Here is a 27,024-nt window from a genome sequence, read left to right on the forward strand (position 1 = left end):
AGAGAGAGAGAGAGAGAGAGAGAGAGAGAGAGAGAGAGAGAGAATAAAGAAGGAGAAACAGAGACACGAAGAAAGAGAAAAAAACGAAGAGGAAAGACTTTGAAGAAGCACTTGTCAACAAATGTCACCGAGGGATGATGTCACTAGAGTGTTCTCTGAGTGTCTAGAAGTGGCGGGGCACAATCAGTCTGCCACTGCAGTCTCATCCCAGCCCCACCCTAGCCCACGCCATCAACGAGGACGAAGAGACAGGAAGAAAGAGTAGGGATGCCAAATAAGCACACAGAAGAGGTGACTCAGACAAAATGGAGAGGGAAGAAAGGGAACAAAAAAAGGAAAACATTTCAATCAAATTCTTTTTTAATTTCTTTACAGACACAACGGATTCTGTCAAGATGAGGACAGTCTTTGTGGCTGTATTCAGCATGCTGCTGAGCACAGGTGTGTCCATTAATAATGCTTCATGTGCTCCTACATCACTTCATAATAGATTAACTGGGTGGAGACCAATGCATTATAACAACAAGATAAAATAAAAATAAAAGATTTATAGTGAGTTAAATGTAATAATGACCTTCTTGCTCTTTGTTCACAGCTCTTTCTGCCCCTGTAAAAGGTATGCTACCTATTATCGAAGCGTTGCTCGTTTTTAGGCTACAAAACCATGAGCCACAACAGTAGGGATCACATACTTTTTCTCGGTTATGTTCAAGTTCACTTACTGAATCTTTCCCTTTTTTCCCACCCTCTCCCATCACCTCCTCCTCTCTCCCATCACCTCCTCCTCTCTCCCATCACCTCCTTCTCTCTCCCATCATCTCCTCCTCTCTCCCATCACCTCCTCCTCTCTTCCACACCTCTCACCCCTCACCTCCAACCATCTCCAGTCAAAGAAGAGAAAACCATGTTCCTAGGGGAGGACTTCCAGATCCTACTACCCAACCTAGCTGCCGATGTTGTGTTCCTACCCAGGAGCAACCCGTCTGGGCCTGAGGTGCCTCTGATGACGGCTGGCTCCGTGGTCAACCCCCTCGCCATACTCAACGCCCCCGCCAAGCACCTGATCGTGTACAACCTCAAGGAGGAGCACGAAGGCTTGTACACGGTGAAGAACAACGAGAATCCCAACAACATTGAGCGCATCACACTCATCGTCCGAGGTAGAGAATCAGGGCTTTCTCCAATAAGGCGCTCAGTACATTGGACAGGTCTTGTGCACAGTAACCACCCCGAGAATTGGCCCAACTGATGATGAGGCAGACACAGCAAAAGAGCAGAAATGGCTAAGTGGTGCTAACAGATGAGAGTTGGTGTGTTTAGCGATGGCTGCTTGGAAGTGTTGCTCGTAGTGCCACACTTACAGTGTTTATGGCAAGGAGGTGTGTGGAGTTTAACAGCTCTTGTGAAGCCCACAAGGGCATAATTACGCAGCTATTTAACCACCACCGCGTCCATCCACCCTGCTGTTTCCCCATCTTTATCTTCTCCTCCTAAATTGTCCCGTCTTCCTACTTCCCCTTTTCCTGTCATCCTAGATTGCTCTATCTTTATCTGCCACCCCCTCGCTCTTTTGTCTTAGACTGTTCCGTGGAGCAGAGTGTGAAGTACGGGGACAACTACCACATCCAGTTGACAGGGGTGACACCCCCCATCACTCTGGAGTACAGGCACATTGCTATTGAGGCCAACCAGACCAACAGGTATAGCTGTCACACAGCTCTGCACCGAAAAAAAAAAAACACAACTTAAACACTTCTTTATGAAAAGGTATTCAATCCTTTTGTTTTCCGTGCGTAATAGCTATCGTGATCTGCCAAAAGGTTGTTGTTAGTTTATATCTGGGTTAGTCTGCTGATGCTGTCTGCTGGCTAGCATGAACGAGAGATGCAGTGTTCCTCTATCCAGGCCTGCGCTGGTGCTGTTTACCCAGACTGGAGTGGCGAGGGATGGTTACCAAGGCCGTATCAGTGTCAACGACAGGAGGGTCACCCTGAACGTGGCGACTGGCTCTGACGAGGGCAGCTACACAGTACGAGAAGCTGACGGGAAAATCAAGAAAAAGGTTTGCCTCAACGTCAAAGGTGAGAGGATGTTCTATTTCATTCTGCTGCGATTCCAAATCTGTCGTCAGTCAGTCGACCTTGTACAGCATATTCGTTCCATGTCTACTTCCATGTCTCCTCTCTCTCTCTCTCTCTCTCTCTCTCTCTCTCTCTCTCTCTCTCTCTCTCTCTCTCTCTCTCTCTCTCTCTCTCTCTCTCTCTGTGTTGAGCGTAACAGCCCTCGCTTCACTCTCTCCGTTCCTCTTCTCCCCCAGAGCACCAGATCTTCCCCGTACTGCCGTACGCTGGCACTTTGAAGATCAACCTTATCCTCAACAGCTCCATGGTGCAGATCTTCTACACCCCCGACTACGACCTCAAACCGCGTCTCATCGTCGACAAAGGAAATCTTGTGGTAATGCTTCTCCTCCAAAGAGCCACATGTTTTGTCCTAGAGGTTTTTGTAGAGCCCGTCTGTCAGGCATGTAGGCGTGCTTCTCAATGTTTTTTCTCCTTGTCAGTTTCCCCCAGACCTGAGTCTGGAGGGCCGTCTGTCCCTGGAGGGGTCTGTGTGCATCCTGGAGAGCCTCACGGGCAGCGATACAGGACACTTTCAAGTCTCGGACACATTAGGCTTCCCGGTGTCCAATGTCTATCTTGTGGTGGAAGGTGTGAAAAGGGAGGGGAGGTGGTGGTGGGGGGGGGTTGTGCGGGGTGGGGTAGTGGGAGGGTGGGGGTGGGGGTGGGGGGGAGGGGGGTGTGCGGGGTGGGGTAGTGGGAGGGTGGGGGTGGGGGTGGGGGGAGGGGGGGTGTGCGGGGTGGGGTAGTGGGAGGGTGGGGGTGGGGGAGGGGGGTGTGCGGGGTGGGGTAGTGGGAAGGTGGGGGTGGGCTGGCTGGCATGGGGGTGGGAGAGGCATTGAATTAGAACTGTACGTCAATGTTAAATTAATCCCCCCCAAAAAAACTGAAAAGCTCGACATGAAGAGGCCAAGTTTGCGGGTTTTTATCTGCGGCTTGAATTTCAAGGATTTAAAAATGGATGAATAATTGATTCCAACTCCATCTCTCCTCTGTCTGCCCTTCTCCCTCTGCTCTCATTCTCCCACACTCACTCACTCACTCCCTGTCCCTCCCCTCCTCCTTCTCTCTGCCTCGCTCTGCCTCTCTCTGCCTCGCTCTGCCTCTCTGCCTCTCTCTGTCTCGCTCTGCCTCTCTCTGCCTCGCTCTGCCTCTCTGCCTCTCTCTGTCTCGCTCTGCCTCTCTGCCTCTCTGCCTTGCTCTGCCTCGCTCTGCCTCGCTCTCCATCCTCGGTCTGTTAGCCTATAAGCTGCCGCCGGTGTACGTGGCAATCATCTCTCTGGTAGGCCTGTTGGCGTTCCTGCTGCTGGTGTGCCTGCTCTCCTGCCTGTTCAAGGTCAGGAAGAGGGCCAAGAGGGCTGAAGCCCTGGAGAAGATCGCCCACAGCAAGGTCGACGACGGGGAAGCCTTCAGACAGGTCGGTTAGAAACGTAAACCCAGTGGCTCAACCCGTTAATGAGCTGCGTCACAAATATGTGATCGTTCGAATGCGGGTCCCACAGCGTAACATCACAAATATGTGATTTCGAACATATTTTCCGATAGACAAAAACTATGCGACTACCGTTTTAGTAACTAATGAGAAGGCTAACAAGTAACACTAGCATGGTAGTAGCATAGGTAGGTTAGAGATAACAACCATGTGTGTGTGTGTATGTGTGTGTGTGTGTGTGTGTGTGTGTGTGTGTGTGTGTGTGTGTGTGTGTTTTTACAGGTGGTAAAGAACATCACACAGTTTAATGAAGACTCCAAGGGCCATTCTGTGGCTGACAATACGGATAAATCACAAAGCACAGAGGTGGACATTAAGGTGAACAAGTTTGAAAAAGGCTAGAATGTCATTGTTTCAGTGAACTGCTGTTTACTCACATCCTTCGCTTCTTGTCATCCAGGGTCTGGAGGTATCTTCTAAGGAGGTTCTGGAGGGGGCAAACCTGGAGACCAGCGACTCAGGGGTGGAGTTCAACACCACCGGACTTCCTTTAGACACTGACACAGATGTCCCTGACCATTTCCTAGACTCCGAGGCTGTGAGCCTCTCTGCTACCCACGAAACCAAAGCAAGTGCACCCCCTGCTCCGGAATTCAAGCCCACCCCAGTTCCTGAGGTTAAACCTAGCGCACCTGCTCCTGTGGTTAAGGCTTCTCCAGTTCCTGAAGCAAAGCCTAGCCCACCACCAGTTATTAAATCTAGCCCACTTCCACAAGTCAAATCTAGTCCACCTCCACAGGTCAAATCTAGCCCACCACCAGTGGTTAAGTCTAGTCCACCACCAGAGATCAAATCTAGCCCTCCTCCAGTTGTTAAGTCTAGTCCACCACCAGAGATCAAATCTAGCCCCCCTCCAGTTGTTAAGTCTAGTCCACCACCAGAGGTGAAATCAAGCCCCCCTCCAGTTATTAAGTCTAGTCCACCACCAGAGATTAAATCTAGCCCACCTCCAGTTATTAAGTCTAGTCCACCACCAGAGATTAAATCTAGCCCACCTCCAGTTATTAAGTCTAGTCCACCACCAGTGGTTAAATCTAGCCCACCTCCAGTTATTAAGTCCAGTCCACCACCAGAGGTCAAATCTAGCCCACCTCCAGTTATTAAGTCTAGTCCACCACCAGAGGTGAAATCTAGCCCTCCTCCAGTTATTAAGTCTAGTCCACCACCAGAGGTGAAATCTAGCCCTCCTCCAGTTATTAAGTCTAGTCCACCACCAGAGGTGAAATCTAGCCCTGAGCCACCTGCTGTAACAGAGCTGTTGGTAATCAAACCAGTGGATTCCAAGCCCAGTCCAGTCCAGAGCCCAGACCGCAAACTGGTGCCAAGTCCCATCTCCAAGCCCAAAACACCTGAACCGACCCCAAGCCCTAAATTAACCACACCCCTGTCCCTTTCACCCAAGACGACTGAATCCCAACCACCTTCACCCAAGCTGGCTATGACCCCCGACCCACCCAAGCCAACCACACCAGAGCCGACTCCAACCACCAACGGTACCCCCGAACCACCGCCCGAATCCAAGCCGGCCACTGACCACGCCCCCGCCGATCTGATTGGAGGTTCATCTCCCAAAGCCACACCTCCTAAGACCCCGGAAGTGGAGGTGACAGCAGCCAAAGAGCCCCCCCTAGAGGTGAGCTCTGGTAGTCCTGCTCTCCAGGCCAAAGGGGATGACAGCGCTCCAGCAAAGGTGGAGGACGCCACCACCGTCACCACCACCTGAGCACCACCCCTGCACAAGAAACCCCACCGATGGATCCCCTCTATCGGCACTGTAGAAGAGCAAGCACCCCCAACTAAATAAGGAAGTAATCACTGCTATGGGGGTGGAAGCTTAGATTTAAACACGTGCTTGAAAATACTGTGGCTTGTTACAAAATCTCACATGAAACTAACACTCATTTATGGAGATCTGTTCTGTTAATGGATACGTTTCACATGATTATATACATTCTCTGACTTTTTTTCTAACTTTTTACGCTGCATACTCCTTTGTAAACTAGAGTATGACTGCCATGTCTGCAAACAAGATCCGTTGCAGAGTTTACAGTTGAAAATATTCACCTAATTGAAATGCTTTGCAATGTGTAAAAAAAAATTAGGCAGTTAATGGTTTACACCTTATTAGTTAGCCTTGACTTCATTTGACGAGTGAAGCCATCTACTAAATGTTTTAACCATCCCCATCTGTGGAGACTTCTGAGAACACCATCTAGATGCCTATTAATCAGCATGTGGATTAACCCGCCAAAAGCATGAAGATTCCATATTCTCAAGGCCCCATTTTTTCCACGTGTGTTTACTACGTTAAATGATACCCCATGGTATGATGTTGACACAGCTGCCAAAGGACTGTGACTTTGTACCATGACTGAGCATCAAGCCTTCAGACTGGACTGGCCGAACGGCACCTAATCAAGACCAGTATCCATGCTACTTTTCTGCTCTCATCAACATCACTTCTAAACATCTTCCGTATGGAGCATGACCAGCTAAACTGACTTACGTACTAATATCTTCACTTCTGCCAGAACCAACCTCTTTTTTTTTTTATCGAAATTGACTTTGTTTACAATCCTTCCAACCTGAGAGAAGTTCAAGTTTGGCCTCTGGGAGCTATTTACTCTCATGACGACACCAGGCACCTTAATGGACACCCTTCGCCCAAATGAATCATGGTAAATGTAGTGATTTATTCTACCATTAATAGACGGTCTGCCTACACCTGTGTGATAAGGGATATGGGCTCAGTCGAGATACTCACATACTCCCTTCCTTCCCTCCATCTAAAAGTAAAGCCTGCTTCGGCTTTACTTGTTCTTTAAAAAGGAATAAGATGATCCATGCATTTATTACTATCTACACAAAACTAGATTTTGTAAATAGACAAAAGTGTTCTTCTCTAAATTTGTCCTCCACACTAATGCATGCTCTGCTTTAGTCGTTATATACTACGGATCAAAACAAACCCCCCAATGATGGTCGTTACTCCATAGTCTCACCAGCTCCCTATTGTTTGATCTCAAGGGCACGACCCAATCGATGTCTTTCAACGACTTTGTCTGCATTTGAGCTTCCCAGAAATTGACCTTCACCAACTATTACTATTACGACCCCTCAGGGCATTGTGCTGATGTTTGTTTTGAACGCTTCAAATGTCAAGGATTCAGAGGGCAATAAGACTTAGCTTTGTAGGTGGTTAAAACTTCTGAAGCCTTTTACATTTAATCATTTAGCAGACGCTCTTATCCAGAGCGACTTACAGTTAGTACAGGGACATACCCCCCGAGGCAAGTAGGGTGAAGTGCCTTGCCCAAGGACACAACGTCATTTGGCACGGCCGGGAATCGAACTGGCAACCTTCTGATTACTAGCCCGCTTCCCTAACCGCTCAGCCACCTGACTCCCTTTTAGCCTAGTACGGTACAGGAGAGATGTGGAGACACACTGTATATCTCTCCCTCATGTTCCAACTCACCACACATACACTTAGAAAATGGTACATCATGGTTTCCAGAGCTAAAGCCTTTAGGATTTGTTGGAAAAGCACAAATACAAGCCTTGTTAAGTCAATACTAGTGATCCGTCAATATATCCATGCTCAACCAACTCAAAGTATGGCCTTTGTCTTATTAACTTTTCAGACTTTCAAGTCTGTTTTCTTGTAAAAAAATTAATATAAAATTGCGCAGTTGTATTCCGAAGCCATATGTTAAGATAGTTGTAGATGTCACATTTAATACTCTATAATATCAACAGTATATTAACCATTTTTAATTAAAGGTGCCTGAAAGCCACACAGTTTTATAAGATAGTTGTCATGCACATAATGTAATTAAACAAATTTAAGGTATTCTAGTGATGATGGGTCAGAAATCATGCTCAAATCTGTGACTGAGGAAGTCTCACTCCAGTCTGAATCTGTATAGAAGTGAGGTCATGCTATCAAATTTACCTTGGCAATACTTAAAGCAGGTGATATCTGCTTTATATGCACACAAAACACACACACATTCTGTGTGTCCACCCTCTCTATTTCTCTCTTTCACACACACACGCGTGCGCACACACACACACACACACAGTCTGCTGACTTTGGCCAGCACTGTAAATATTGCATGTGTAAGCTGTTTTGGAGCCCCCTCCCGAAGAGTGAATGTTTTAGTGCATAGACTGGTTGTTGTATTATACTTCATGATAAAGACAAACTAATAAAGATTTTCTCACCAAGCTTAAAAATGCTGAATATAACATGTATATACTATATGCTATACACATAGACTAATAATCACTAACATCCAGATAAAATGTAAAAAAAAATATATATATATATATATAAAACAAACACTTTTAAGCACATTAACAATTATAATGTTGATCACTTTTTGGCAACCTAGCTGTCAAAATAACAGATCTTATGATTGTCTTCTATTGTTGCCATTTCAGCCCTCTGACAAAGCCTATGCACATTATACAGTAACGCACATTACATATAAAAAAATAAGAAAAATACAGAAATATTTATGAAGTTTTAAAAACATGTCCATCGCAGCATGCCCACAAACATTCAACAAGGTTTTTATTGTTCTAAATATGTTCCCGTCTGTGTGTGTGGATATGCAGGAGCTATCATCACAACATTATTCTTATCATGGCTTTTGTGTGTGTTTCTGGAAAAGTGTGTTGAAGTATGTTTGTGATGTATTTGCGTAGACAAGCACACGTGTGTATCTGTGTGTTTTAAAAAGACATAGTCTTTTTCCAGTATGAAACAGATGTGCGTCATGTTCAAATATCTGCATTTATTTCTTCATATGAGTACTTTATCTGTGTGTCTGCATATACCCGTATGGCATTGCAGAAGGAAAAATTAAGAGGGAGAATATAGTTTGTCACCAAAAACTTGTGAGAAAAAAAACACAAAAACAGCGTAACTCTGAGGTGCCCTGGGTGATTCTCATCTTTATTTTAATGCCTGAAATATTTAACAGTCAACTGGCATACATTATAGAAAAATACACTAAAAAGGGCACCTGCTGTTGAGTTTATCTTACCCTGTACGGTTCACAGAACACACAAGAGTAGATTATTAAATGTAGGTTCACTTGAAGCCTAAAATGAATAAAGAAGACAGGACAACAGAAACTTCACTGTGTTCTCTTAGATGGAGGACCTTAGATGTTTGCAGATGGTCGCCAGGGAATTGTAGAATTGTTTATTCACCGTGAGTTTATATGGAGAAAACATCCAACATCTGTACACATTAACGGCTGTGCCTCACATCAGTTCAGTGGCAAAGCTTGTGTGGAAGTGAGTAACAGAAGAATATCAGACTGATAAAGCGTCCGAGTTCTCTCTCCAAAAATGTGAGACGTTTGTAAACTGCAGTGTAGATGTGTATGCCTAACCCTAACCCTAACCCGCTCTTTAATCATGTACCAGTACTGTATTACTGTAAGAGGAAGAAAAGCCAGTTTGGGAAATATTCCCTAATAGGGAATCAGTGTAGCAAATCAGCACTTTGGCAGTTGGTCTGTTGTGGTCTTGTCCTCATAGCAGACAGTTATAGGTTTGATACCAGCCTTGGTGAGCACTAACCAAAATGGCTACCATGTTGTCTTTGGCTCCCCTTGCACTATCTGAGCTGTCCCTTCTGCTTCTCCTGTGTGTGTTTCCTGCGGCTGTGATGGCCTGAGTGTGTTTTACATTCTGTTGATATCATACTGTCCTCCCATTTAGACACACAATAGACACACAGACGTTTCGTAAAGCTTTTTCGTTTTTTTTTTCTTTATTTCATGTCAAAAGAGAAATGTAAAAAAATAAAGGAAATATTGCGACAAGAGATGTGTTTTCTCGTCCCTTTTATTCTCCCAAAGGCTCTACGGGACTGTGACGGCGTCAGTCGATCTCGCTCCGTGCGCGTGGCAGTTGTCATTTAGCTGTCCATCGCACAATGTGAACAAATCACGTTTAGGGCCATGTGGGGGAAGGTTTGTCTCAGTGACTGTGACAGCACTGCCATTACTCTCCTCGTAAACCAGCTCACTCAATGTCACACATGCCATTCAATTGGTCTCGCAGTCAACCTCTACTGTTACACCCTGCCTGCCCCTCCTCCAGTCCCCTCCTCCAGTCCCCTCCTCCAGTCCCCTCCTCCAGTCTCCTCCTCCAGTCTCCTCCTCCAGTCCCCTCCTCCAGTCCCCTCCTCCAGTCCCCTCCTCCAGTCTCCTCCTCCAGTCTCCTCCTCCAGTCCCCTCCTCCAGTCCCCTCCTCCAGTCTCCTCCTCCAGTCTCCTCCTCCAGTCCCCTCCTCCAGTCCCCTCCCTCCCTCCCTCTCCCCTCCATTCTCTTTAGCATAACTTCCATGCCCGTTCCAGTGTGAGTCAGTGAGGCAGGCATGACTGTGGTATTTATAGACAGGCCAAAGGTAACATCACAGTTCAGCTGACACCTGGTTTGGAGCAGTGTGAGCTCATGCACACCACAAACTGACTTCTGATACCCTGAGAAAAAGAATATCAAGGAGTCAGGTGGCTGATCGATTAAGGAATCGGGCTAGTAATCAGAAGGTTGCTGGTTCGATCCCTGGCTCTGCCAAATGATGTTGTGTCCTTGGGCAAGGCACTTCACCCTACTTGCCTTGGGGGAATGTCCCTGTACTTACTGTAAGTCGCTCTGGATAAGAGCGTTTGCTAAATGACTAAATGTAAATGTAAATATCAACTCCACTAAGCATGATACAAAATGCTTTGAGCTATTTATTAATGTTTCTTAAAATTCATGCAAGAGATGAATAAAATGACAACGTTCATTAAAATGTAATGACAAAAACTGTCAAAACGTGCACAGCTCAAGTAGAATATGTCATAACTGGCAGGAAGAGGAAATCAATGCAAATTGTACTATCGAGTGTTTCAATAAGAAATCCTACAAACACATTAAATGGCTCTTTAAACAGATTCAAACAAAAAAGGACTCACGGTATAAAAACAAATATCTCTCTATTCCATCAGCATGCATCCCATTTAAGTACAGCCTGCTGGTCGAAGGTGTTCTTCTCATAGCGAGGGGCTGAAGAGCTGGAGAGGACCCAGGTTCTTCCCATCGTCAGTGTCGCATGGGTTGTAGAAGGGGAACAAGGGAACAAGAACAGCCCCCGTGGAGAACGTGTAGAGGGGCATCATGGTCACGGCGTCGTAGAAGGACACCTCCTCCTTCTCGCAGTCTAAGAACACCCCTATGCGTCGGGGCCTGACGGACACCCTCACCCTGGTGGGCTTAGGGTCTGTGCAGGCCATGACGGCCCCGCCCTTCAGGGACAGGGTCCAGAGGCCGCTGGCTGTCCCGCTGGAGGTCATTTCGCCCCGGTGGACGTCCTCCCTCGCCACACCCAAGCGCCAGGCCGTTTTGGGGCCCACCTCCACCTCCCAGTAGTGGCGTCCCGTGGTGAAGCCCTCACGACCCATCACGCTGTAGTAGTAGTGGAAGCGCCGGGGGTTGGCCTCGCAGCCACTTACGTCCTTGTCCTCCTCAAACCGCACTGAGGTGAAGGATGGGGACATGGTGAGGTTTGGGTGGGCCGTGTCGGGGTCAAAGGTCATCGTGGAGATGTCTTAGGAGCAAGAGACGAAGGGAGGGGGGAGATCCAAGTCATGTGAGCCGGGTTCATGTGTTTTGATGGTTTCTATTTTTGATGTTGTGTGTGTACTTGTGTGTGGACATGTGTGTGCACTCACTTGGGTAGAGGCAACCCTTCATATGTTTCCATATCCTGTACTGGATTGGCCCGACGAACTGACCTGAACGAACCTCTGTGTCGATCTCAGCCGGAGGGATGAAGCTCACCTGAGACCTATGGGGGGAGGAGGAGAGGGGGGGAGCAGGGGAGGAGGAGAGGGGGAGCAGGGGAGGAGGAGAGGGGGAGCAGGGCGAGGAGGAGAGGGGGGGAGCAGGGCGAGGAGGAGAGGGGGGGAGCAGGGCGAGGAGGAGAGGGGGGGAGCAGGGCGAGGAGGAGAGGGGGGGAGCAGGGCGAGGAGGAGAGGGGGGGAGCAGGGGAGGAGGAGAGGGGGGGAGCAGGGGAGGAGGAGAGGGGGGGAGCAGGGGAGGAGGAGAGGGGGGTAGCAGGGTGAGGAGGAGAGGGGGAGCAGGGCGAGGAGGAGAGGGGGGGAGCAGGGGCGAGGAGGAGAGGGGAGGAGCAGGGGCGAGGAGGAGAGGGGGGGAGCAGGGGCGAGGAGGAGAGGGGAGGAGCAGGGCGAGGAGGAGAGGAGCAGGGCGAGGAGGAGAGGGGGTGCAGGGGAGTAGGAGAGGGGGGGAGCAGGGCGAGGAGGAGAGAGGAGGAGCGGGGCGAGGAGGAGAGGGGGTGCAGGGGAGGAGGAGAGGGGGGGAGCAGGGCGAGGAGGAGAGGGGGAGCAGGGCGAGGAGGAGAGGGGGTGCAGGGGAGGAGGAGAGGGGGTGCAGGGGAGGAGGGCGAGGAGGAAAGGGGGGGAGCGGGGCAAGGAGGAGGGGAGGAGCAGGGCGAGGAGGAGAGGGGGTGCAGGGCGAGGAGGAGAGGGGGTGCAGGGGAGGAGGAGAGGGGAGTAGCAGGGCGAGGAGGAGAGGGGGTGCAGGGCGAGGAGGAGAGGGGAGTAGCAGGGCGAGGAGGAGAGGGGGGGGAGAGCAGGGGGGATAAACAGATGAGAGAATCACAGAACAACCTGACCGACAACAGAAGGATGAGGTGAGGGAGTGATTGAGGGACTGACAGATGTCAATGGAAGGGGAAGAAGAAATTATGGTCTGAGGTTGATATGAGACAAAGTTGACGAGTAAAAAAGGCAAAAGTTGAACTTGCCTTTTTAAGAGATCTTGAATATCCTGAGAACAGACAACAGGACAGTTATTATCAACATCAAGGTCATCATAACCTTAAAGTAAGCAACAACAAAAACACATTTGCACAACCAACCAGAATACCCAATATACAGTAACTCTCCAACACTGAAGCTGACCAGCCAGAGGTGTCTCCATCCTGGACATCTGCTCTGTCAGCGCCCTCTCCTCCCTGACTCCCAATGTGAAATTGATTTAGACTTCAGGAAAGAGGACAGGTTCACTCTTTAGCCCGATCGATAGCTATAATTGATCCAATCAGCGCCAGAAGAGCTGACACCGTGGCTCTACAAGACCGACACTGGAGTTTGTTTGCGTGAGCGTTGCTTTCGCGCAGCTTCCGGAAGGTTCTACGGAGAGGTGTCCGATCTCAGGCCCACCGTTCCCTCCTTTCAAGACACCGATTAGGTCAAACACCCAGTTATGTCACTCCGGCTTCATGTATACGACCCACAGACATGAACCCCCTCCCCCGTAATTGGCACCCTGAACACGACTCACTCTGAGCAGTTTGGGACTGTCCTCCTCGGCCAGTTTGCTGTTGAGCGTGACGATGGCTCTCTCCAGGTCCCTGCCTTGCTCTGCGATCTTCTTCTCCCTCTCCCTAACAAGCTTCACCTGCCTGTCTCTCTCTCTCCTCATCCGCTCCAGATCGCTGCTCTCCTCCTCGTCCAGGAACTGGTGAAGGTTCCGGAACTCGGCCCTGAGCTCTCGTTCCAGATCGTCAAAGCTGCTCTGAGAGAAGAAGAGAGATCTTAGGAAAATCTTAACATCAGTCACAGCACATTATTATCATTATCATTATCATTATTAGTGCCAGTGTAACGATATTACTATGACAAAAAGTCTAGAATCAGATTACGGGAACTGCAGGTACGAGACAGACACATGTAACTTTTATGTCAACAAGTATCGTATCAGGGGAGATGCACAGATGTTACATTGCAGCAACAACACGAACAAAGCTACGGTGGTGGAGAGCAGACCACTTTGTTAAATGGTTCCGTAAGAATACCTCCACATCCAGCGACTCCACGTACGTCTCTCTCTCTGCCTCTCTGCATTCGTCCACCTCATGTTTGATTCTTTTTATAGCCTGGACCAGCTTCTCCTTTAACACAGACAGAGACCGTGCTGAGAGGCCATTGTAAAAAGACAGCACACAAAAAAAGACACCCTCTTCATGACAATTTGAGTACAGTAAGTAAGTATGTCAAGTAACTTGAGGACGAATCACAACGGTTACAATGGATGGACATGGTATTGGAACAGTTCTTTGTGAATATAACTTTTTTTGTGGTGAACATTTAAATGTGACAGCATGCTTATGAATTAAATGTGTGAACATATTTCTATCATATTTGGAAAATGTAGAAATGTAGATACATAAAAGCTGGAAGCTGTAAACTGTGAAGCTTACCTTGCTGCCAGGGAGAAGGCTTTTTTTGCAGTTGTTGTTGGTGTCTTTTATGTGATTTTTGTACATACCAGGTTCTCCTAACGAGACAGGAGTCAAATAGAGCGACTTTGGGAATGAACGAGGGGACTGAGGAGGTGTAATAAAATAAAGAGGGAGGGACATAAAATGGAAGGACATGGAAAGAGGACGTAATAAATCACAGCGAGAGAGAGAGAGAGAGAGAGAGAGAGAGAGAGAGAGAGAGAGAGAGAGAGAGAGGAGCAAGAGTGATCAAGGCGGAGAGAGAGAGAGAGAGAGACAGACAGTCAATAGAAAGATGGTTAGTTTAAGACATTAACGAAGGGCACAATCCGGGTTGACATGGTCAAGACCACAAATAAACCAACAGTAATGTCATCCATCCATCCAGGGAACTCTCCAGAAAAAGTGCGTTGACAAGTACAGGTCACCCTCTTCAATGTTTGGTTGAAGACAAGAGTCAGGTAAAAAGAGAGTGAGGAGATCAAGTCTGCCAGGATGGTCTAGCAGGCAGTCTGGCAGTCAGGCAGCCAGTCAGGCAGTCAGGCAGGCAGTCAGGCAGCCAGTCAGGCAGCCAGTCAGGCAGTCAGGCAGCCAGTCAGGCAGCCAGTCAGGCAGTCAGGCAGCCAATCAGGCAGGCAAGGGGGGGGGGGATTTATGGAACAGAGAAGAAAATATTCTATTTCTGTCTCGTACAAACAAAGCAGGGAATTTGTCAGGGGAGAGAATCAGTCTGCCATGGAGACAGGGATTGTATTTCACAGGGAGTGGTTAGCCTGGAAGGGATGCAAGTGTTTATTTTTGTATGTCGGTTCATTAACATCTGAGTGTCTCAGGAGTTGAGTGGAAACCAAACACTATAAAGGCATATTTATACAGAAATATTTGTAGGGCTTGGAAGGGCAGTGCTAATGCATAACCAACCAATCCGAATTTCTCTCTCTCTCTTCGACCCTCTGTGTCAAGTACATCGCATTGCCCATGCGCTGCACACACGTAAGGAAAACACTTACTCATACTCATGTTGTTCTTATCAGTGACCCATTCACTTTGTAAAGCTCTCTCTTGGAAGTCACTTTGGATAAAAGCGTCTGCTAAATGAATTAATGTAAATGTGTCCTGCTGTCCATATCCCACTCTAGGTTTCCTTCCTTAGACAAAAGTAGTCGCTCTCTATCGCGCACACACACGTGCACATACTTGCAGACTGGTTGTGCAAAGGCAGCATTACTCATCTCTGCGAATGCTCCTCATCTATAATTCATTGTGTGAGATCCTGCTGTGACTGTACTGAGCACACGGTGAGCTGCAAACTCAGCACACTATGGTGAAAGGTCTTCAGGATTGTGAACCGTATTCTGAGGGTTAAAGCTAAACATTTACTCAATGATGGGCAAGCTACTTGATATGTGTAGTGAGTTAAGCTACTAGCTACTCTACAATAAATTCAGCTTCACTACACAGAACTACCACTCATAAAAATGTAGCAAGCTAAGTTACAAAAATCTGTCAAAAGTAGCTTGATACATTAGTAGCTACTTTCAGTTTAAAAAAAACTGCATACATAGTCAATGCAATTTTAGTGATCAACACAATTGTCAGTCAGATAAAGGCTAAAATATGTTTAGATGTATTTATTGAACAATAGCCTAATCCACAATGCTAATACACAATTGCTGTTATCTAGTTAGACTGGCTGCGCAGGCGCTGTGTGAGTGGAGATGAGACGATGACAGCCCTCGCTGTCATCGTCTCAGACAAGTCTCAGAATATTTGTAAACAGTAGTAATAATAGTAGGCCTATCTACTGTTTCTCTAAAGGTCAATTATCATGACAACTGCCAAATCACGCAAATCAATTTTCAAACGCAGAAATCAAATGTTTGGATAATCCACTGCATGAGCAATGTGATAGGCCCCACCCTTTCCGGCGCTTAAAAATGACACCATGGAAGTAAACAAAGAGCATGTCGCACCGACAGGTCCAAATGAGAGGTACGACTAGCTAGCTATATGATATTTGTTGATTAATAGTTTATAAACGCACCGTCTACGAATTATATTGTCTACCGTATATAAAATGTTTGATGTAACTATTATATGTCGTTATAATTGCCAGGAATGTATAATTGCCATTATACATTTTTGAGCGATAGGCTACAGTACACTAGACATACTATTGCACAAATCTAGCACTAGCTACAGTGGCTAGTTAGCTCAGTTAATAAAAGCTAACACTAGCTACCTAGACAGAATACCCGTCGGAGAGGACCTTGACTGAGTATACGTCTCTTGATTATATATGCTTGTTTTCATTAGAAATGAATGGCCAAGCTGATTTGGAGGTTGACTACAAACGGAAATATAAAAACCTTAAACGCAAGTTGAAATTCCTGGTTTATGTGAGTACTCAGCGTTATGAATCTACCACTTTCAACATCTCAGATACTCAGATAAAACACCGTTAGCTAATACGGTGTTTATCGTCATTGTTCCAGGAGCAAGAGTGTTTTCAAGAGGAGCTTAGGAGAGCACAGAGAAAGCTGCTAAAAGTTTCAAGGGACAAAAGGTGATTAAGAATAGCCATGCTTTTCAAGGTATCTTTGGATACGCATTGAAAGTTTACATCCGTACTACAGTAAACAAGCCTCACCTTTTTCAATCGACTTGATTTGCAGCTTTCTTCTGGACAGACTACTGCAGTATGAGAGAGTCGATGAGGACTCCTCAGGTACACGAGACCTTTTTATACATTGAAATCAAACACAATATCCTCTAAGAGCAATCATTTCACGACAAGTAGTGTTAGCATTCTGTCAAATGACTTTTTACCACGTGCTGTTGTGTTGTAGATTCTGATGCCACAGCGTCATCAGAGAACAGCGAAGGAGAGGTCCCTCGGGAGAGAGAAAGAGATGGAGGGAAAAAGTTAGTATGACATACTAACTTTAATAAAATTATAATAATACTTTCAAGTTGTATAACACTTTTCTAAATACTCAAAGATGCTTCACACAGGGTATAAATCATGGGACATGAATAAAATATAGGTAAAAATAAAAGACTGTTGAACGCGAGTTTGAAAAGGTGGGTTTTGAGGGCCTGTTGAATACATGGCACGGTGTTTGTTGTCTTGTTAATTCTGTTGACAACCTTGGTTTCTCTCTATTTTTCTCTTTGTATTAGGAGGAGGAGCCCCGGTGCACCTCCTCCCTCCTCCTCGTCTCCCCAGCTCTCCCTCCTCTCCCGCTCTGGGGGGAACCCTCTTCAGTCGGCCGGATCTACGCCCTACCTCAACACCGTGAGTCTATTCCACTAATAGCAACACGCCATTATCATTCCCTATCCGCAAACACAATCATTTCTTTGATTTTTATCACATTATCAGTATCGTTTTGAGTGCTTCCATTAGCTGTTTTTTTTTGTGTGTTTTATTTTTATTTTTACATTTTACTCACATTCCGTTTTGTACTCTCTTCTTTTTATGTCCTTTGTTGTGTATCACGTTTTCATTGTCGTTGCTGTATTTGTTTGATCTCCGTGTGCGTGGTGTTGACCCATGGGGGATGGGGGCATGGTGGGCAGTTGCCTTTTCCGCCAGAGTACTTGGCCCCCCCGGCTGAGAGACTGAAGAGAGAGAGAAAGACAAAGACGACCAAATACAAGAAAGAGACTTCCGGGAAGGTGAGAGAGTCAGAGGAGCTCCAGACGAGTGGTCTGGGGAACGTCCGCACTTAGACGTCAGCGGGGACGAGCTCTGCACAGGCGTGACGTGTTAATGGTGTCCCGGGAATTTCTCAATGTTCATTAACAAGTGTTTTTCCACGGTACAGCCCCTAATCATTAACCGACACGTTAGACAACTTCCCTCCTCCTCGATCTCTTTCTATCATCTCACGCTTAACCCCTCTGTCCACACTTTTTTTTCTTCGCCCTCATTTGTTTCCCCCTCTAACTCGCCCTCCTTTTCTCACCCCTCCTTTCTGGAATATTCCCAGGTGGTGGCCCCGTTGGCCGCCAATTACCCAGCAGCCCCTGCGGGGCCCCCGACAGCGAGCACAGCGTTCAGCTGGGTGCCGCGGCAGATGCTGAGCGGGGACGCCGCTGAGGAGGAGGGGGACAGCGAGGGCGACAGCGACAGAGACGAAGAGAGGGGAGAGGGAGACGAGGCCGAGCTGGTCATCGATCTCCCGAACGAGTGAATGTGTGTGTTTGTGTGTGTGTGTACGGGAGTGCGACTGTGCTTGTGAATGCTTCACAAAGAAGAGTATGTGTGTGGAGAGAGTGGTAGACTGTGTGTTTTTATACATTCACAAGCCCTCACCCTGATCTTAGACTTTGGGTCAAGCTCCCCCCTGAGGACGCTGATGGAACTGCAGCGTTGCACTTGACCAGCAGAGCACCACAGTACTTGTGTGTACTGTCCTTGTTACCAGAATCCATAGAGGGCATGGACAATGACTGGAATTCAATTATGTTTTCTATGTTTTTTTCCCCCACACAGCTGATAATACAACTATTCCCAGTTGGTATATTTTGTGCCTATACTGCTTCAAATCATTAAAGTGGTGACATTTCAGCTTACTAAATTGTTACTGTTTCAAAATGAGTCCGGATTTGCTTATTCTACATCGGACAATATACCACAATGGCGCGTCTGTGAACTACAGCCGGTACTGTTTGTAAGGAATGTTGTTTTGTGTTTATAACCCTGAACAAACATACTTTCCTGCCCCTCCCTTAGGCATCACACTTAACAGTCCAACTGATCCACCCAAAATACCAGCACAGCAACCATAGACAGGAATGTATTTACATCATGTGAACCGTACTGGGCACTTTCTTAACACGTAACAATCTGTTACAGCTTCTTAAGGTTGACTGGTGAAAGTGCACATGCTGTACAGATGTTCTGACTATGTTTGAGGTCCTCCTTGTCAGTTGGCTGTTTCTCTGTGAGAGGAATTCTCTCATCAGAGTTCCTAGTCTAGTGCCAGGGTAGATTTCTGGTCCAAATACCTGATTTGACCTCGCAGAGGGTTAGTGATCACCTCCAGCTAACAGCCGCTGAGCAACATTGCTTTCTTTACTGTCTTCTCTCCATCCTTCAAGTAGGCTGTTAAATATGTTTGATTTTACTTTAATTATTAATACTAAACCATTAAAAGGCCATCTTGTATTATCTAATGAAGATACAGTGAATCAGTAGGACAAGCATGTCTCAACAAGCTTATTTTTCTGGGATTAGAGAACATGGCAGCTTTGTTCAGGCAAGGCGAAACATCATACAGCTCACTACCATTTTTTTCATTGGGAGAGTGGAACCTCATCCATTGTCCTGTGAATAAACACATATCATTATCGTGTCCAATGTTATTTCTGCCACATAGAAGCTCACAAGGAATTGCCTTGGAAGGCAACATCGAGTACGCCAGAGCAATTCAAGTGACCAGCGCAGATTTCTGAAGGTGCAAATTCCCATGAGGGCTATGCTGCGTAGTACTTTGATGCAGCTGTATTTTTTTTTTTTTACTGTAGAGCATACTCAACCACAGCAGTTAAATAAATGACAAGTCAGCGCTTTTTTCGCATTGTGTGTTTACCAAGAGAATGGACCATTGAGCTTTTCAATCTGATGGCTAAGCCTTGCATAAAGGGTTTTGTTTGGGAATGCAGACGTACAGGTAAATGACCATACTCACTGGGCGTGGGTGGTTTGTGTTTTTGACAGCAGAAAGAGGTATAGGTGTAACCACAGACAGAGAGCGAGGGAGGGAGGGTGGGAGGGGGAGAAGGTTGAGGGGAGTAGCCAAAGAGCGTGAGTGGGAGAGAAAGAGAGAGAGGGAGAGAGAGAGAGGTTGTCAGGGAGGGGGAAACGAGACAGTAAGCAAGATTGTGCCTGCTCACAGACACACAGGACAGCACGTTGCACGGCTAAAGAAGACAGAAATGGGTGGAGACAGGGTGGAGGAAAGAACAGGGAGAGATTGAGAAACCGACAGTTGCTCCTCCAGACAGCCAGAGAGCTTGCCAATTACAGCCTCCATTATCTCTCTTTTTTTTCATCTGCGTCAATAGAGGGGAAAAAACCCTCTGCATAATTGATCAACCTCTCCGTGTGTGGCTTTGCAGAGCTCTACTACGTCATGCTGGGTCCAGCTCCCGGGGTTGGCTGCTTTCTGGCAGTGTTGGCGTTGGACCTGGGCCTCGTGCCGGTTCTGACACACTCTGCGGAGAAGGATCCAGGCTTTTCCCTCTGCAGCCACTGCTTCTACAGACAGACCCCCCCGCTGGGATTCTCTGAGGGGGGGCTCAGCTCCCTCTGTCACAGGTTGCCAGGGGGACAGGAGTTGGCCATGCTCTACAGCCCGACCTGTGACACAGCTGTCTACTCTGCCTTCCGTCACAGCCGTGGTCGCGAGGAGAGAGAGGAGGAGGAAGGAGAGGCTGTGCCGGGGGTAAGGACACATTTTCACATCGAAACTCCCACCACATGAAATGGTGTTTCTTGCCTGAAGCTGTTGTATTGGTGTGTCAAAGGAAGCGTCTTAACAGATTTGTACATGCAGAGCGTCATACATTAGGGACTAACATAAACAATCTTAACATCTCCCCCAGACAGAGGAGAAGCCAGACGAACCTGTCGAGGAGGCTGTGGAGGATGAAGGGTCACAGATAGACGTCCCTCCGGGGTTAATCCCAGCTCTACTGAGCAACCAAGGGGCTGAATCGACAGACTCTCCCCTTCACTCCTGGGACTCCCTGGTCACAAAGGTGATCCAAGACAGTTTCCTGCCCCAGTGTTCCTCCACAGGGGGTGATGTCTTTGTCCTAACAGGGACCACAGGAGAAGAGTCAGGGGAGGCTTGTGAGACCAGGGTGGTTTGGGCTGCAGTGTGCTGTACCGCCCCAGAGGCTGGGTTTAATGTGGGGCTCCTTAGAGACACCGAAGGAGGGGAGAGGGTGGTGAGCGTGAAGGAGCTGGAGGAGACTGTTGGAGTGACAGAGCTCTTTTCAGGAGGGTGTGGGGGGGCAGGTGAGGAGGCAGAAGTGGGAGTAGCTACTCTGGTTGAGGAGGCTCTGGCTAGAACTGTAGAACAACAGAAGGCAGAGGGAACAGTAGCTGATTTGACAGAGGACGAGGTCCCGAACGAGGTGCAGAGCTATGCAGCACCCGTCACCTCAGAGAGTCTCTCGTCTTCTGAAGACAACGAGGCGCTGGCTTCGGACACAGACGCGGACACAGAGTCCGGCAGCGCTCTGATGTACATCCTGTCCTCCTCTTTCTATCTCCTCACCTCTCCTCTCCGGCCCGTCGTCTCCACTATCACACAGCTTCCTGGACAGGTGAGACTTTCATCACGCTCTAACTGCCTATTTGCAATGTAGCATCACTGTGTTTGGTTTCTATTACTCAGTCAACGGCGTAGCTTCGTCTGATCCGTGTCTGACCTTCCGAATCAGGTGACGTACGTGCTGCAGGAAGATCTGGGAGTCCTCACTGCCCTGCCTGGAGACACCCTCTCCCTCTTCCACCTGATGGCCTCTGACCTGGCCTCTGGCCTGGGCTCGGCCAAGGACCTGCTGGTGGGCCTGGGGCAGATGTCCTTCTCCTGCCTGTACTCCTGCACTGCTCCCCTGCTGGAGGCTCTTATCACCAGCTGTCAGACTGGGGTCATGGGGATTGGGACCCTGGCTGGGGACGGGGTGGGCATACTCGGAGGGATGGTGGACAGTGCCTGGTGGGTGACCAGCTTGTTTGGGGGCAGGTTGTGGGAGCAGAGCGAGGGGTACGTGGGGGCTGTGGTGTCAGAGCTCGGGGGGCAGGCCACGACGGTGGGTGGGGGTGTGGGGACGCTGATGTGGGGGTGTGGGCATGGCGTGGGGAACATTGTGAAGATGGCTCAGGGTTTGGTGGTGGGGGGGGTGGAGAATGTCGTGGGGAACATTGTGAAGATGGCTCAGGGTTTGGTGGGGGGGGGGGTGGAGAATGTCGTGGGGGGGGTGACGGAGGCCTTCGGCCAGGACTCAGGGTGAATTGGGTACAGCCAACAGCCAAACTTGTGGCACACCTTTAGCCAACATGGAAACATTTACCTGTTACAATAGCATGAGCAGAGCAGAGGCTAAGTTTAAGCGACATGATATTAATCTTGCCACCAACTCCCCACAAAATAATAGACAGACACCATCGTTTTCTTTCAATGTTGCCAATCCTGAAGTAGACTATTCCTTTACAAGATTAGTACAAACAGTATGTTCAACTCTACAGCTCACTGTATGTTAAAATGACATAAATGAGTCACCTACTGTAAATGGAATGTGCTTAAGCATTGCATTAAGGCTATAGGCAGCTAGTATTGGTACATGATTGATACATTGAAAATTGTATACGGCCATTTGATCAATGATGTATATAAGATGATGGATTTTCTCAAGACTTTCCAACTGAAGCCAATTTTGTCTGTATATGTAGAAATTGTTAAATAAATGCTGTGAGCTTCTACAGAATGTTTGGTCGATCAATGTTGATTTTGTTCATGACTACATTGGGGGAAAGGGTATTATTATTATTTATATACACTGCACTGGCACACCTACCTTGCACTCTTTAATTTTCACAAATTAAGAGTGCTAATTTTTTCACATTGTGTGTTAGACTAGAAATGTATGAGACCAGACAGCTTTATGTTAAAAAAAAGGCATCATTTGAGGAACCCTTGATGGGGCGGAAATGAAGCAGAGACTAGGAACCAGGAACATGTGCAAGTTGCATCAGACGGCTGTTTGACGACACATTTCACCGCTCAGCGGCAAGACTCGTGTGTGGTGGCAGTCCCGATGCTAACTTAAGCTGACGTCTCTTTCGTTTTCATTCTAAAGGTATGGTCGACGGAAATTTGTATAAAGACGCAACTATGTATTTCAGGTGACAACAGTCAAATAAATGCGGCGGAAAAAAAGAATTCTTCTGTATAATATATATTATCTAGCTAGCCAGATCAAAAATAGTTACTGACAATTAGCTATCCGGTTAGCATTACTTGTTATAGTATTAGTAACAGTTTTTTGACAGGTGTCAATGGTAGATTTTCATGCACGGAAAAGTCAACTAGTACTACCGTTTGTAATGTAATTTACCTAGCCTCTTGCGAAAATGTAACGGAACTACCTAGCTCTAGTTGGGCAATGCTCTCTGAGAACAATGTTAACGATAGCGATAGGGCCAGCTAGCAGTGGCATGTTAAACGTTATTGACACACCCCCGTACACTCCTTCCCCCATAACTTCATATCACCAGGGATGGCCTCTCTATATGTGTCCCCCCATCATGACGACTTCAGAAGCCTTCAGGCTCTCATTGCCGCAGAGTTCAGCCCCTCTCATCCTCGCACCATCACAGAGGACCCGCAAGCCGGCCTTTCAGCCCGCCCTCGGCCCGCCCTTGTCCTGGGTCACGGCGAGGAGGAGTTGGTCTTGACAGGGTCCAGTGCTGTCGGTTGGTACCTGGCCTCTCAGGGGAAGAGGACTGGGACAGATGCTAAGCAACAGAGCCAGGTGTGGCAGTGGATGAGCTTTGCTGATAATGAGCTTGTTCCTGTGTCCTGTGCTGTGGTCTTCCCACTGCTGGGGGTGAAGGGAGTGGACAAAAAGGTGAGTCCCTCCGTGTCTGTCTGTCTCTGAATCAAGCTCTATCTCTCTTTTTCTTTCTTTCTCTTTCATTCTCCCTCTATCTCTGAATCTCTCTGTCTTTTTCTCTGTCTCTCTCTCTCTTTCATGCACATGCACACACACACCCACACACACTCCTTTGGCCAAATAGGTTTGTTTGTTGAAGTTTTAATTTCGTACCGACTCTCAGCTCCAACAGAGTTCTCGAGCAGAACTCCTGCGTGTTCTCAAGGTGTTGGACCAGGCTCTAGAACCCAAAACCTTCCTGGTGGGAGAAGCCATCACTCTAGCTGATATCTCCGTGGTTACATCCATCCTCCTGCCCTTCAAATACGTACGTACCCTTTCCTTTGTCGATTTGTCGCGTTGTAATTCACCTGTCCATGTTAGCTAAGGATTAGCTGCTGCGGTCGGTGCCATCTGAATCGAAATTCTTTTAATCTCATTCCGTCTGTAGGCTTTGGAGCCCGCAGACAGAACGTCTCTGGTAAACGTCACCAGGTGGTTCACTACCTGTGTCAACCAGCCAGAGTTTCTGAAGGTCCTGGGGAAATTTACGTTGTGTGAGAAAATGGTTCCGGTAACTCCCAAGACCACCCAAAGCCCTGCTGCTAATGCTGCTAATGCTGCTAATGCTAACCCAGCCGATTCTCCTCCTCCTGCTGCTGCTAATGGTGAGCGTATAACCACACTGAAACACACTCAAGTCATTATAAACTTCTCAGTTGTGTTTGCAACACACAGAGCCGTCTCGATGAGCTTCGTGAGGGGAAAAAGTGTGTGTGTGTGTGTGTGTGTGGCGGCGGTGGTTTTCAAGCTGTTCTGTCGTCTTTCAGGGCCCCCAAAGACGGAGGCTCAGCTGAAGAAGGAGGCGAAGAAGAGAGAGAAGTTGGAGAAGTTCCAACAGAAGAAAGACACGGAGGAGCAGAAGAAGAAACAGAAGCCAGAGGGAAAGGAGGTGGATAAACCAATCCCTGCTGACTTTGAACCGTGATGATGCTTCATGCTGTATTTGCTCGACACTTGATACATCATTGAAACTTAACCTGAAGTCCTCCGCTTCTCTCGTCTCCCCTGCAGAAAAAGGCCAAACCAGAGAAGAAGGAGTTGGGGGTGATCTCATACGACATCCCGACCCCACCTGGGGAAATGAAAGGTGCGTGTGACACTTGATAACAATTATAAAAATAAATTAAAATAAAATAAAACATTTTACAAAATCACGCCACAATGTGTGAAAAAATTGAAACTTAACTGTAAAAAAAAAAGGCAGTTCAGCGACTAGTCTTAAGCGCATTAAATTCAGAGCAGGGTACCATCTCCCAGCCAGCTTGCTTGTGTGCACACACGTGTGTGTGTGTGTGTGTGTGTAACCTGCGTGTGAACTCTTCCTCTCCCTGTGTCAGATGTGCTGACCCCGCTGCCTGACTCATATAGCCCCCAGTACGTGGAGGCTGCCTGGTACCCCTGGTGGGAGAAGCAGGGCTTCTTCAAGCCTGAGTACGGGGTGAGGAACATACCACATGCAAAAACCCAGGAGGGGTGGCACGGGTCAAACCACTGTCTAATGCCTTCCCCTACTCTACTTTCTCCAGCGGAAGAACATCTCTGAGCCCAACCCCCGCGGAGTCTTCATGATGTGTATCCCTCCTCCCAACGTGACCGGGTCGCTTCACTTGGGCCACGCCCTGACCAACGCCATCCAGGACAGTCTCACGAGATGGTAACCAGCATGCCTGCGACGTGCTAACTCTCTCAGCGTGATGTCATTTCCTGCCACTCGCACGTCGATAAAGGAGGGTTTGGAGTTTGTGTCCGCACACTCCCTCGCTTGTTATTTAACTGTAACACCCCGTTGCTTAGTCACTAGTCACATGCCAACCTGGTGTCTCTCGCCCCCCCTCTCCTCAGGCACCGCATGCGCGGCGAGACGGCGCTGTGGAACCCGGGCTGCGACCACGCAGGCATCGCCACCCAGGTGGTGGTGGAGAAGAAGCTGATGAGGGAGAGGGGCTTGAGCCGCCACGACCTGGGCCGAGAGCGCTTCATCCAGGAGGTGTGGCAGTGGAAAAACGAGTGAGTGGGGAGGGAGAGGGGTGGAGGGTGAGGGAGAGGGAGAGGGGGGGAGGGTGAGGGGTGGAGGTTGAGGAAGAGGGGTGGAGGGTGAGGCGGGGATGATGATAACAGGGGCGATGAGGTCAATGAAGAAATGTAGTTACTGTTAGAGTTTACTAATGTTTTCTTTTTTTACCAGCTGCTTACTGTTTTAGTAATTGTTTGCTGTTCTCTGTATGTCTCTGTGTGTCTCTCTCTCTCTGTGTCTCTCTCTGTGTGTGTGTCTCTCTCTGTGTGTCTCTCTGTGTCTCTGTCTGTGTCTGTTTCTGTGTGTGTCGTGTTGCAGGAAGGGAGACCGTATCTACCACCAGCTGAAGAAGCTGGGCTCCTCTCTGGACTGGGACAGAGCCTGCTTCACCATGGACCCTGTGAGCAGCTGCAGTCGCTCCGTCTGTCTCTGTCTCTGCCTGATCCTGACATGAACACCGTCAGTCTGGTCTGACTGTACTGCTCCACACTCAGCCGTGTGTGTGTGTGTGTGTGTGTGTGTAGAAACTGTCCTATGCAGTCCAGGAGGCCTTCATCCGTCTGCATGAGGACGGGGTGATCTACCGGAGCAAGAGGCTGGTCAACTGGTCCTGCACCCTCAACTCTGCCATCTCGGACATCGAGGTCAGTCTGCTGTTTCCACTGACTTGTGAACGCAGCTCAGCTCCCCGTGTTGTGATCTCGAATGCAGCTCTAACAGTGCTTTGTACTGATGTGACTGTGCTGTGGTGCTCCAGGTGGATAAGAAGGAGCTGACAGGCAGGACTCTGCTGCCTGTGCCTGGCTACAAGGAGAAGGTGGAGTTTGGAGTTTTGGTCTCCTTCTCCTACAAGATCGAGGGATCAGGTGAGGGGGAAAAAAACGAGAGGAGGAGGAGAGAGGGGAGAGGGGGGAGAAATGTGTCAACGGCTTTGGGGAGGGGGAGTTCGGGACCACGAGCAAGGACAGTTTTATCAATGGATGTTCATTTGAGCTGTTGCCCCCTCTTGTGTCCCCAGACGAGGAGGTGGTAGTGGCCACCACCCGTATAGAGACCATGCTGGGGGACTCTGCTGTGGCCGTGCACCCGGCTGACCCCAGGTACCAGCACCTCCGAGGGAAGACCGTGGTCCACCCCTTCTGTGATCGCAAGATGCCCATCGTGTTCGACGACTTTGTGGACATGAGCTTCGGAACAGGTACCACGGGCAGGCTCTGTGTTTGCCGGGTGTAGCTCCCGTTTGGGGCTGGAATGTGATCGTGTTTGATGTCAGCTGTATTCATACACACACACACACACACTCTCTCTCCATCACCTTTCTGTTCCTGGCCTTTTTCATACCTTTCCCT

The 27,024-nt window shown here is 48.2% G+C and overlaps 5 protein-coding genes across 6 annotated transcripts in view; 4 read left to right on the forward strand and 1 right to left on the reverse strand.

Annotated features, from left to right (window-relative positions):
* si:dkeyp-77h1.4 (histone-lysine N-methyltransferase 2D) overlaps positions 1 to 5,335 on the forward strand; it is a 10,008-nt gene extending 4,673 nt beyond the window's left edge. Inside the window, exons 2-11 of the mRNA XM_067237355.1 lie at positions 376 to 441; positions 596 to 616; positions 888 to 1,160; positions 1,580 to 1,700; positions 1,906 to 2,081; positions 2,318 to 2,457; positions 2,564 to 2,711; positions 3,362 to 3,537; positions 3,835 to 3,930; positions 4,013 to 5,335. Coding sequence (XP_067093456.1) covers positions 396 to 441; positions 596 to 616; positions 888 to 1,160; positions 1,580 to 1,700; positions 1,906 to 2,081; positions 2,318 to 2,457; positions 2,564 to 2,711; positions 3,362 to 3,537; positions 3,835 to 3,930; positions 4,013 to 5,335 — 2,520 coding nt within the window. The 5' untranslated portion in view covers positions 376 to 395. The remainder of the gene's footprint in view (positions 1 to 375; positions 442 to 595; positions 617 to 887; positions 1,161 to 1,579; positions 1,701 to 1,905; positions 2,082 to 2,317; positions 2,458 to 2,563; positions 2,712 to 3,361; positions 3,538 to 3,834; positions 3,931 to 4,012) is intronic.
* A 5,051-nt stretch (positions 5,336 to 10,386) lies between these two features.
* On the reverse strand, positions 10,387 to 13,968 carry si:ch73-54f23.4 (zinc-binding protein A33). The gene is made up of 6 exons (XM_067237356.1): positions 13,903 to 13,968; positions 13,498 to 13,593; positions 12,984 to 13,217; positions 12,445 to 12,467; positions 11,351 to 11,466; positions 10,387 to 11,226 (listed from the first exon to the last, which is right to left on the reverse strand). Exons 1-6 carry the CDS (start codon positions 13,966 to 13,968, stop codon positions 10,673 to 10,675), a joined length of 1,089 nt encoding a protein of 362 aa, XP_067093457.1. The 3' UTR covers positions 10,387 to 10,672.
* Positions 13,969 to 15,869: 1,901 nt separating this feature from the next.
* Positions 15,870 to 19,271, forward strand: ino80e (INO80 complex subunit E). 2 transcript variants are annotated; one of them, XM_067238345.1, is made up of 8 exons: positions 15,870 to 15,915; positions 16,240 to 16,322; positions 16,419 to 16,489; positions 16,599 to 16,651; positions 16,773 to 16,848; positions 17,107 to 17,221; positions 17,506 to 17,604; positions 17,919 to 19,271. In XM_067238345.1, the coding sequence occupies exons 1-8, from the start codon at positions 15,888 to 15,890 to the stop codon at positions 18,120 to 18,122; spliced, it is 729 nt and encodes a 242-aa protein (XP_067094446.1). In that variant the 5' UTR covers positions 15,870 to 15,887; the 3' UTR covers positions 18,123 to 19,271. The 2 variants fall into 2 exon arrangements, with proteins under 2 accessions (XP_067094446.1, XP_067094447.1); XM_067238346.1 differs by lacking the exon at positions 17,506 to 17,604.
* A 524-nt stretch (positions 19,272 to 19,795) lies between these two features.
* On the forward strand, positions 19,796 to 21,957 carry si:ch73-54f23.2 (uncharacterized protein LOC107988037 homolog). The gene is made up of 3 exons (XM_067237357.1): positions 19,796 to 20,378; positions 20,539 to 21,267; positions 21,385 to 21,957. Exons 1-3 carry the CDS (start codon positions 20,067 to 20,069, stop codon positions 21,955 to 21,957), a joined length of 1,614 nt encoding a protein of 537 aa, XP_067093458.1. The 5' UTR covers positions 19,796 to 20,066.
* Positions 21,958 to 22,722: 765 nt separating this feature from the next.
* Positions 22,723 to 26,873, forward strand: vars1 (valyl-tRNA synthetase 1; the record flags this gene model as incomplete). The annotated part of the gene is given in 13 exon segments (XM_067238292.1): positions 22,723 to 22,803; positions 23,222 to 23,574; positions 23,783 to 23,926; positions 24,050 to 24,266; positions 24,429 to 24,550; positions 24,673 to 24,748; positions 24,999 to 25,099; positions 25,188 to 25,315; positions 25,504 to 25,668; positions 25,994 to 26,075; positions 26,200 to 26,319; positions 26,433 to 26,541; positions 26,694 to 26,873. Coding segments are annotated over 12 exon segments (1,795 nt in total), but the record flags the coding sequence as incomplete, so codon positions are not given.
* Between the last annotated feature and the right edge of the window lie 151 nt (positions 26,874 to 27,024).

This window comes from Osmerus mordax, chromosome 6 (genome assembly GCF_038355195.1).
Source record: "Osmerus mordax isolate fOsmMor3 chromosome 6, fOsmMor3.pri, whole genome shotgun sequence".
Lineage (NCBI taxonomy): Eukaryota > Metazoa > Chordata > Actinopteri > Osmeriformes > Osmeridae > Osmerus > Osmerus mordax.

What these genes read in the sequence shown, in the direction of transcription:
- si:ch73-54f23.4 (XM_067237356.1), bottom strand. Translation starts at nt 13,968, where the DNA reads ATGTACAAAAATCACATAAAAGACACCAACAACAACTGCAAAAAAAGC. An exon ending in TGGAGTCGCTGGATGTGGAG is followed by an intron (nt 13,218 to 13,497) that starts GTATTCTTACGG and finishes TTCTTCTCTCAG; the next exon opens with AGCAGCTTTGACGATCTGGA. An exon ending in ATTCAAGATCTCTTAAAAAG is followed by an intron (nt 11,467 to 12,444) that starts GCAAGTTCAACT and finishes CTCCCCCCATAG; the next exon opens with GTCTCAGGTGAGCTTCATCC.
- si:ch73-54f23.2 (XM_067237357.1), top strand. Translation starts at nt 20,067, where the DNA reads ATGCTGGGTCCAGCTCCCGGGGTTGGCTGCTTTCTGGCAGTGTTGGCG. An exon ending in AAGGAGAGGCTGTGCCGGGG is followed by an intron (nt 20,379 to 20,538) that starts GTAAGGACACAT and finishes CATCTCCCCCAG; the next exon opens with ACAGAGGAGAAGCCAGACGA. An exon ending in TCACACAGCTTCCTGGACAG is followed by an intron (nt 21,268 to 21,384) that starts GTGAGACTTTCA and finishes CTTCCGAATCAG; the next exon opens with GTGACGTACGTGCTGCAGGA.
- ino80e (XM_067238345.1), top strand. Translation starts at nt 15,888, where the DNA reads ATGTCGCACCGACAGGTCCAAATGAGAG. An exon ending in AAAGTTTCAAGGGACAAAAG is followed by an intron (nt 16,490 to 16,598) that starts GTGATTAAGAAT and finishes CTTGATTTGCAG; the next exon opens with CTTTCTTCTGGACAGACTAC. An exon ending in AGTCGATGAGGACTCCTCAG is followed by an intron (nt 16,652 to 16,772) that starts GTACACGAGACC and finishes GTTGTGTTGTAG; the next exon opens with ATTCTGATGCCACAGCGTCA.